Genomic DNA, 10,670 nt, shown 5'->3' on the forward strand with positions numbered 1-10,670 from the left:
GTTGTGCGGTGCACCGAGAGCTGCCTTGCCGCTTGTAGTTCCATGCTAGATGATACTGTGCTGCTTCCCAAATTGTTCCGGCGTAGACGCGCACTTTCACGGAGCACAGGTGTGCGGCGCGCCGAAGAGCTGCCTCCAAACTAATAGTTCCTGTGTCGTGCTTTAGGTGATGCTGTGCTGCCTACTAAATTGTTCTGGCGTAGACGTGCACCTTCACGGAGCACAGGTGTTGCGGTTGGTATTGATTCCGCTGGTCTGTCGCACGTTTCGTCGACACCAAAGTTTCAACACTCGTTACGCATTCACGCCGCTTTGCGACGGCAGTCTGTAGCGGCTCATTACCAGAAAAGTGGTCTCACACCGATTTCAGTTCAGCTCGTCCACGACAGTCGCCAGACCCCGAAGGAGAGGATTTATTCGGACAGAATGTCACTAAAGCAGTGCACCTTCTTTAGTGGTCAGGATAGACTCTTTTCTGTCGGTTTTGTTATATTGTTTTGGATGCCTGCTCCAGTCCTATTTTCTATCAATATTTACTATTCTGGAAAGTTCCAGGCCATGCTCAGCTGTCATTGTATGTTCTGGTGGAGGTGCTGCACACTTAACCCATAGCCCTTCACTCTGTGTCTACCCTGGCGGCTCCTCAGCCGAGTTGCCCGATAACAAGACACGGGTGGCACATTATCCCGAGTCTTAAACCCCCGGTGAGCCGTGAACCAAGTCCTATCCCAAGCCCGACAGCAAAATTGCAAGACGAGCAAGTACCACAAGGGCGAAACTTGGAAATACACCATGAAGAACTTGAAATCCAAGCCAGTCGCTGCTACCAGCAAGAACCACCGGAATTAGGTCTTTTGCCAGAAAAACCAAAGCTGACTAAGCCCACAATGACAACACTGTAGCAGCAAACCACGTCCGCTCCCAACATTGTTTGCATGCCCGTCGCACCTCGCACTCTGATGCCCTTTCACGCAAGGTGCACAAGACGTCGAGGGCTGGATTGAACAATATGACCGTGTCGGCCGCCACAGTGGGTAGATGGACAACCAGCTCGTGCAGAAGCTATACTTCTCGTGGAAGAAACTGTGAGGCACTGGTTTGAGAACCACGAATCCTCCTTAACGTCGTGGGAAGTTTGCAAGATCGAGCTGAAGTGCATGTTCATCAGCCAACATTGACAAGAGGGAGCCGAATTCCTGATTCTGTCCAGGACACGGCCCCAACGAGAGCATCACCACCTTCGTGGAGGATGTTTTGTTTCTGATCTAGCACTGACGCCAACCCTGATGCTACAGAAGACAAGAAGCTAAGAATCCCATGTTCCTCATGTGAGGGACAACACCTTCAGCAGCCTTGTCCGCAACTCCACGACAACAGTTGAAGGGTTCATATCAATTAAGCTTCCAACATTGAATGTATATATACACTGCAGGCCCGAGCATGTCAGTATTAAAAACTCCCCAGCGTCGCGACACTCGAGTCGTCCAGCTGCAAATTCGACGCCAGCCCCCCAGGCATCCGTGACATCATTCACAACGGTGTCCGGGAGGAGATAAGGAAGCTAGTTCCTGCCATCAGTTGCCCGGCTTTAATTTTGATCGCCGAGATTTTTTTCAGAAGAAGTTCGACAGGCATTTCAACTGGAGACTTCTTCGAGCGAAGCGGCATCTGACGAAACGAGGGCGACTTATGCCACAGAGTCACAACGACCACCACTGGCTACTTGTTACTATTCAGTGCCAATTCATCGAAACACCCCAACGCTGAAGCATTCCTGACATCGAGAAGAACCAGTGTAGGTCCGCGCTGAACAAAGTACACCGAGGAAAACGGAGGTACTGCGAATGGCCGATCGAAAACCACTCTGCTACCACTGCATGAGGCCGACCATGTCTACTGGAGGTGCCCGTACCAATGAATTGGCCTGCAAGGGTTTGTGCCGAACGACCCTCGACCACGTCTCAACGAGCGTCTGGGGAAGATTGAGGATTATCTTCGGCGGTCTTTGTCCCTGGTGCCGGCATTACCCCGAAGCTCGTGATCTACTTCATCTGGACGGGAGGTAAGCAGGACAAAGCAGGTGAGCGGCAATGCAAGGAGAGTTGATCTGGTGGCGTTTGTCGTCTAAGGACAATACCTAATAATTTGCTGACACTAATTATCTGTGTCCACGCCACGAAGCACACAATTTCCAACTTTGAGGGAGAATGCCGCTCAGTGACCTTAAGAAATAGAATGGTTGGTTGCTCTCAAAAGTGGACTGCAAGCATCACGAGACTTCACTTTGCCACACAAGACTTGCACAAGTTGCAGTGGTGGTGGGATGCACAATAAATCTCCATTACGAAATGGAAGTGAAATGGCTTGGATAGCAAACAAACATTGTTGCCAGCTATCAAGTCAACGGTACAGCAAAAGGCACAGCCACATAACCAACACATGCCCGAGCTTGCTGCATTGATGCAGAAAACTACCAAGAAAATTTTACGGATTAGAAGCCAGCCCTGCAGCTTCAGTGCATCAGATGTCAGTGGGCGCACATGACGTATGATTACAAGACGTCATCAGTCGGTTAAAGTTGCTACTCGACCAAACTGAACACCGACGTGCCAGGACCGTCATTCCACAACAAGGTCCACAGGTATTACGACCGAACGCCTGACAGGAGACTGTCGCAGAAGGAACTCGTTCTGGAACCATTAACTAAGAATCAATAATTATGTAATCCAGTGGAAATAAACATATTTGATACACTAACCAGATAAATCTATTTCCGCTTGCCTTTACGCCTCGAGATTTTATACAGCAAGAATTGTGTTCACCACACGCGCAGGTCCTTTTGAGGACACTCGCATCTCTGATTCTTCAATGTTATTTAATGGGACATACCAGACTGGCAGACTTGTTGCATTGGGCTGCACTCATTCCACTTTTCCTGAACACACCTCTGAACATATGCTTTAATCGTATGTGTTGATGCATTGTTATATAGCAGGAGACTTCCTATACGTAGACCCTTTGCAGAACCCCATCAAGCAACACAACTGTTACCATTTTTTTTTCGGCGTAAAGCACACAAATGGGCCCCTGTTCACGTCGAATGCTAATGCAGCATTCGAGTCCAATAGGCGCTGAGCTGAGTTCACGGTGATGGCGGACATAACACTCGTGTCGAACAAATTACCAAAGTATGAAAGCCTAGGGGTAATTAAAGTAGTAGCTACTGTAATTCGTGTCATCACAATTTGGCAAACAGCAAAGGCTACAGTCCCGGTGAGCCAATATGCACGTTGGAGAGAGGCACATGACAACATGTCATTCAGAGTGCTCGTCTGCAGATTTGTCACACACCTTCGCTCTGTCTCTCTGATTGGCTCGAGGGGGCTGTGGCGGTTGTCATTTTCCAGGTTACAATGATACAAATTATAGGCAACTCACACTTTTCAAAAAAGGCTATTAAAGAGACCGAAAGGAATGGTCAACATTTTTCAACAAGACTGCTCTTCAGGCAAGGGATGAACACAAATATGAATCATCTTATCCAGGTAAAACAAGTAAATAATTGACTGACTACTATAATGCACTCTTGATGAAAAAAGTATTGCTGCAATAAATCCTACGAAAGAAAAAAAGGTGCAGTTAATCTATGCATACACCAAAACAGTTGTTCTTATTGCAAGTCGAATAGCTTTGAAGCAGATGCCTGCAACGATTTATTCATCCCCACACTGAATAAAACGTCACCCTCGTAGCTGAAAATAAGTGTGCACTTCGCACTCACCAAAAAAGGAAGAAAGGCAATCGAATGTAGAATTGTGAATTAGCACAAAGGGTTAAAGATCGCAGGAGCTTCATCGCTAAAAGTTGCTATGGTTATTCGGTGACGCAGGCCTGAAACAACTTCTCCTAGGCCCTAACGCGACGTATACCTTTCGCGTCGATTCATAGACATTTCAACGTTCAAACAAAGCTAAGAGAACGCGAAAATTTCATGCTAAAAGCACTCAAAGTTCTATCGATCCTCGAACACATCCCGGAATCCGAGCACCGGTACGGCGATACGGCTGATGCTGTCTCACAGGTGTTATTATCCAGATGATCCCAAGCGATCTTGCGCAAAAAGGGTATAAAGTCTCATTCCTTCATATCTTCACATCATGCCTGCGCCAGCAAGCACGAAAAAGCCCGAAATCGTCGGAAAGCGGCTGCACATCACGGCTGCCGCGGCTGCCGCGCACCGAACAAACTCGCATCCGCCGGCCCTGGGCGCTGCCATCTTACCTTCGACGTCACGGCTCTTGTGAGGTCACGTGACGAGTGGTCACATTTGCGTAAAACATGGCGGCAACCGGGGGGGGGGGGGGGTGCCACTTCGGAACTTCCGGTTTATCACTCTAAGCCCCTCTACCTCGTTGATCGTAGCGCAGGCTATTTTCTACCATTGTAAACGTCAAGTGCAAGAGTGCAGTCAACTCACGTTCGGTGGTGCGGCGTGCGGTCCCTCTGGCGGCGGTTTTTGAACCAGTTGCTGACTTGCGTGAAGGTGAGGCCGGTCTTGTTCACCAGGGTGCGCTTCTCGTCGGGTGTCGGGTACCGGTTGTGCTTGTAGCACTCCTTCAGGGCCACCCGGGACTTCTCCTTGAAGCAGTACACCGTGTCCTCGCCGTCCCAGATGGTCTTGGGGAGCGGGTACTTGCGTCTGCGCAGGACAGTCGACCATTTCGCTTACGCGCTCAGCGTTTTGAGAGTATTCTTAGCGTTTTGCTTAGCGTTTTGAGAGTATTCCGCGGTTTGCACCGCGGTCTCCTCGGAACATATGTCGCTGGTCTTCCTTCAATCAGTTCAAACAACGACAAGAGCGATCGATATTATGCTCCGGTGGCTAATTGGCAAAACTGTCTAAAAAGGGAAGACGGATAATGAATGTTTACGGTGTCGTTTATATAAAACAAAAATAAAATAGGACCACGACTAGATCTTTGGGGGACCCTAGATATGATGTACCAAAGTCCTGAGTTTACATCGTAAGACCAGTAAGAAGGGCGATATATGTATTACGCTTCAGTGGCCGTGCAGTCTCTATTGCAAAAAAAAAAAGATAATCCCCTTTTTTACCAACATAGCATGACAATTCGGTGTTTCGGGGCACATGACACCGGTCTTTCTTCTGATTGGTTGGACGGACTAAAAGAAGACCGATGTTTGGTGTACCGAGTTATCATGGTGCACTAGACACTCGGGGGAGACGCTCCTCATGGATCCTACAAAGAACACGGTGCGCGCTGTAGGCATGGTGACAGAAGCATTTGCGGACACATGCCTTAAACATGTTGGGACATGTTCGCTTCGTACACGTGTATGCTTGAAACATGTCTGCATACCGTCTTTGTATGATCAATGTGGCCGACATGCACAAGGACACGCCTAAGACATTGTGTGCAGATTGTATGATGCTTTGGCAGTGTGCTTAAGATGTTTCCGAGTGCGAACGCATTGCTGATGGCAGCTCACTTGCTGACCTCTACAAGGACCTAGCATGCCTAAGGCGGAAGGATTGAGGAGGTACCTGAGGCGGTACTTGTCGACGGCCCCGAGCTGCCTGCCACGTATCTTCTCCGCTTCCCGGTAGTGGGCCTTGTACCACATCTGCTGCAGCTCGTTGTGGTAGCGGGGGTTGAAATTGTGGCCCTCCAGGATGGTGTACAGTTCCTGAATCACCGGCCAACATGACACATAGTACACGTTACTTTTGCTACACGTTACTTTTACTAAGTGTAATCAAGCAACTACATGCCGAAACTCTTTACATACTCAACTATAGTGTCTAAGTACCGGGTCCGTGGGAGAAAATCTAGCCCGGGTTTTTGATCGCCATAAGTAAATTGCACATAGCATGAACCTTAGACAGTCACACAAGCGGTTGTGATAGAATGCAAATGTTTCAGAACAGGACGCTATCTGAATCCAAAGGTGATAAAGAAAAACACAATTTCTCTTTAAGCTTACAACCAAGAAAATCATTATGCTATGTGGCATTTCTTTACGTGAAAAACAATTTCTATTTATTTTCTTCAAATACCCTCAGGGCCACGAGGGCATTGTACAGGGGAATCTGTTACAAGTATATCAAACAGAGAATGAAAATTCTAAGAATGCAATTAATTAGCTGTTATTTATTGAAGTTTTATGGCGGTGCCATAAGACAAAGTTACCATAAACGCAGGAACGTGGAAATATGAAAGCGTGGTTTGGGGTATGAATGCACTATGAAACGTTATACTTTTACTCGGTGATATGTCTATGTAGTATGTTGTGTTGGTGATCGAGACGCTACGATACGTAGAAGTAAGGTGTCAGCAAGAAAGCCAATTTTCGTTTATTACTGGTAAGTGTCAGTAAAAACCCGTATAAACCTTAAGCCTCTAATTTGATCGATAATTTGCTGAATCAAGACAGAATTTCGAAAGTCCGTAGGAAGGCCCCCCTCGAAGGTGGCGGCTCACCTTGTAGTTTCCCCTGTGGAAGGCGACGGCGGCCTGTGCCCTGAGCACGGCCTCGTTGGCGTGCAGCAGGTCTCCCGGAGGCAGGGACCAGAGGAAGCGGGCCAGGCGGTCCAGATTCTTGGCCTGCTGCAGCGCCTCGCACACGCACGCCACCTGCTCCAGGGAGAAGACCATGGCCTTGTTGCCCGGAGAAGACGACGAGGACGACGACGAAGACCGCAGCTCCGTCAGCCGGGGCCCGCCGCCACCGCCGCCAAGACCGCCGTTGTCCAGTCCCGCGCTGCTGGATAGGCAGAGAAGAACAAGCAGTTGCCAAAAGTTTAGATGTGCCAGACCAATAGCAGCTAGAAGACAAGGCCTTTCCCTCTCAAAGGTCATGACTAGTGAATACTTGCAGTGTGGCCGACCTTGCGTCAGCATCGTCGGGAGCGCGTCCTGCAGCGTCTCCCAGCGAGCGCGAAGTTAAGACGCACGCTCTTGTCGAGATTCAGCGTGTTTGCCGCTTGGGACGGAGGTCGGGGATCCACTAACGACGTCGTAATGCGCCTTTCCTTCCAGGTGGTATTGGCGAGACTGGATGATTCATTCGAGATTGGCCCCGCTCTTTCAGAAGTACTATATACTGACTGCATTACGATGCAATGGAAACAGCCATCACTGGGCTTGAGAAGGGCAAGTAGTATCCTTCAAGGACCACGCAGTTTCAGTCCAAAAAGGGCGATCGCCTGTTTGCCACTGATACCGCGTGGCCATTGAGCGTGATTTGTAGCTCGTCTTTGCTTGAAGTAATGAAAGGAAAAACTCGCCGTGTTCGAGTCTCACTTGAGTGATAAACAGAAACAACCGACACCGACAAGCATCAAGCACGTGAAGCATTCACGCGAAGGCACTTGTATGTAAAGCGTGTATGGAAAGCAATTAGGGTGGCGATGCGGGCGAGTTTGTTCATACTTAGTAAAATAGGCACATCGCACAAAAACAAAGACAAGTAGATAAGGTGTACACAAGGCAAGTGCTGACTCTCAACTGAAGTTTTAATGGCAAAAAAAAAAAAAACTGAAATAAATAACAGCAAACAACACCCCCGTGGCCGCACGTGTCCAGGTAACTAAGCTCTCTGCCAAACAGATATAACGGGCTTACGCAACGCTCAGTCCCTTCTTTTTTGATTTAGTACGCCTCTAAAATTTCTTTGGTCATCTGGTCCCCTTCCGACTATCGTGACGCGATGAAAGTCGGGATAGCATCCACAATCTGCAAATGAAGAGGCGCTATCTACCGCAAAGACCAAGCATTTCTCACACAATCTCTCATTGACAGCGGAATCCTGTACACGATGCCTACCGTACACTCCACATATTTGTTCAGTAAAGTATAAGAACAAGTATTGCCACTCGCGTCGGCGAGTGACTGTCATGCAAGAGGTTTAGGTTCGGCTCCAGTCAGCGTACTGTCCTTTTATTTATTTTTTGAACTTTGCGTTCTCGTAAGTTCGAGAACATTCTTGTCTGATCGAGTTCCGAATGTTCTTCGCACCGAAAGTTCTACGCAGAATGTCCCAGAGGTCCACGCGTGTACAAAAAGGTACTGACCGCAGGGCAAGCCGTCGTCAGTCTCGCCCAGCGTTCAATCTTGCTGTTACGCCGACTTCGACGCCCGCGACGCTCTGTTGTTATCTTCTCTTGCCTTTTGTGCTGGGCACAAGTTCGCCCCATTAAACGTCCATTTATTCCTGTTAATTTATTGCTCTTTTGGTTTCCACCCGTGACAATATGTTCTTACACATCTCGGGCAAACTTCGGTCCATCTGCATAGCAGACAAAGAGATTAGTTATCCGGACACGTGCGGCATGACGGCGTTGTTTGCTTTTGTTTATTTCATTGATTGTTTTTCGATTACAACTTCAGTTCAGAGTCAGCGCTTGTCTTGTGTTACTCCGCCTTCGTTCTTATGTGCGCTGTGTTGATTTTACTAAGTACGTGAAGTCAGCACGAGTGATTGCAAGCCTGCCAAAGATATATCTTCGGGTGAGTATACTCCGTGTGTTTGACGCTTGTCCGTGTCGGTTGTTTCTGTTTGTCACTCCGGTGGGACTCTGGCATTATTGCTTTTTCCGTGCGCACCACGGGGAGGTATACATCCACTGATAGCTTAAGGAAGGCGGGGAGGGGTCTCCTCTTTTCACGCTTCTTACTTGGTGATTCGCTCCTCGGCGTTCGGCTCAAGCAACAATTTGATTGGTTGCGGAAGGATAGCAAGATGCTCGGAACTGCACGGCGTTTTTTAGGCTTTAAGCGAGTATAGTCCCTTACGAAAGTGCAGTATAGAGGTCTGTCTGAGAGTACAGAGCACTTCTTTCCGATTCAAATCATGTCACGAGACCGTATACATGCTTCCGAGACGATTACGACTGATTTTCGAGGTAGATAGAGTCGCTGTAGGGGAGAGTCGGGAAGCATATATGGGACAGTTTTCATACTACGATTTCTTGTGTAGTTTAATGGGCACGCATAAACAAGCTTAATGGTCCTAAATGTAGGGTGAAAGACCCTTCACATAAGCTGACGAGCACTTTGACCTAACACTTCTAGAAATATAAAAACAACAACAAACATTGCAAGGACAAAACTGCAGGGACTTAAATCGTAACCGAAAACCGTTTAGGAGCGGAATTTTTTCAGTAACCATGACCGGAGCGAGACCGTTATTTGAAATTTATGAAAACCGTAACCGTAACCGTAAATTATTTACCGGTGACCGATATTATCCGATATTAACCGAAAAATAAAAATATTATTTTTTCTCAAGAATGACCTCATGGGGGATCTTGAAATGTCGTGGCTATTTTACAGAGTTACGGTCAGCGAGTGCTGCATCTGGTAACACATTTCCGTTCAATCTAAATTTAGGATTAAGAATGCTAAGTTATAATCAGTGGTCGAGCTTATAAGAAAAAGTATATTTCTAAATCTGCCTCACTCCTACAATCGCTGCATATATTCAATAAATGTGTCGCATTCAGGGTGTTAATAAGTTACAATTCTGAAATGTCCATCCAACTGGGCTCTTTCAAAGACTAAAGATGTTCCTGACCTGCAGCAGCCAGTATGAAGAAACGAGGTAAACTGATCATTAAGCAGAGCTGGCGGAAAAGAAAACCTGGTATTCATTTCGTCTGAAACGTGTCGCGAGTGACAATTTTGAAAAAACACATAAAGAAAAAAAAAGTGTCAGAGGTTTTATACATATAATTCAAACCAAAATATGCCCTTTAAGGGAAAGTCTCGTATGGCGATCGAGGATTAGGCAGGAAACATTTCGGAACCTGATAGGTCCTTCTTCAGTCTGTTTAAAAACATATATTAATCTTTTCTTTTTGCGTCCGCGAATAACACAGGACATATGTTTACAGCCCTTTCTGTTGTTCGTTCCTCTCTTTAGTGTTCCTTGTTTGGCGCGCTATTAGATTTACATTATGTTGGAATTTCACCAACTAGCCCAGCTCTTCTTTTTATTACTTTATTCCACTTAGCAGCACTTTACTAGAGGAGGGCTATAGTTCTGCTCTTTTCTTCAGTGTGGGCAAAGCCCCTTCTGCGTACCTTAAATTTCAATAAACTATAGCGACGAGAAGGTGCGAATGGTTCTTCCAGTATCCAGCGGGAAATACTATCTGAGCGTTGTTTACAAACACTGCCGCAGAACAAAGTAGCGATGTTTATTTTTCTTTTTATTATATAGCATCTGATGATCCCCGAGTAGCGGGGGTAACATGTGCGCTTGAGTACCAATCTATATAATGCAAATAGATGTAGTGAACAAGTGTTGAAGCTAGAAACGCGTGCAACTTTTGACCAATTAGATGTACTAAGCCGTTTTTGAATTCTTTTTATTGTGAATGTCCTGTTGTTCGGATTTCTGGGACTACTTTAAACCGCTCATTATACAACGGCTGTCCAGGATTTCAATGAAACAAATTATTAAAGAGCCCCCCCTTCCGCCCCCCCCCCCCCCCCCCAAACAAAAAAAAAAGTTTTTAGGACCGTGTAACCGGTAACCGAAACAGTAAAAATTAAAACCGCAAAAAACCGAAACGAAACTGATTTTAACAAGAAACGGTAACCGTAACTGTAACCGAAACGTTCTATTTTTCGGTATGAGTCCCT

General features: G+C 46.9%; 1 protein-coding gene across 1 annotated transcript; it reads right to left on the reverse strand.

The window, feature by feature from the left end:
- Positions 1-4,473: 4,473 nt before the first annotated feature.
- Positions 4,474-6,677, reverse strand: LOC115319352 (homeobox protein six1-like). The gene is made up of 3 exons (XM_040220461.3): positions 6,504-6,677; positions 5,567-5,709; positions 4,474-4,699 (listed from the first exon to the last, which is right to left on the reverse strand). The coding sequence occupies exons 1-3, from the start codon at positions 6,675-6,677 to the stop codon at positions 4,474-4,476; spliced, it is 543 nt and encodes a 180-aa protein (XP_040076395.3).
- Between the last annotated feature and the right edge of the window lie 3,993 nt (positions 6,678-10,670).

The sequence above is a fragment of the Ixodes scapularis genome, unplaced genomic scaffold (assembly GCF_016920785.2).
Source record: "Ixodes scapularis isolate PalLabHiFi unplaced genomic scaffold, ASM1692078v2 PGA_scaffold10__122_contigs__length_95168666, whole genome shotgun sequence".
NCBI lineage: Eukaryota > Metazoa > Arthropoda > Arachnida > Ixodida > Ixodidae > Ixodes > Ixodes scapularis.

Bases quoted from the DNA above. Each gene is read 5' to 3' on its own strand.
- LOC115319352 (XM_040220461.3), bottom strand. From the start codon at position 6,677: ATGGTCTTCTCCCTGGAGCAGGTGGCGTGCGTGTGCGAGGCGCTGCAG. The intron at 5,710-6,503 runs GTGAGCCGCCAC...CCGGTGATTCAG, and splicing joins TCCACAGGGGAAACTACAAG to GAACTGTACACCATCCTGGA. The intron at 4,700-5,566 runs GTACCTCCTCAA...TGTCCTGCGCAG, and splicing joins GTCGACAAGTACCGCCTCAG to ACGCAAGTACCCGCTCCCCA.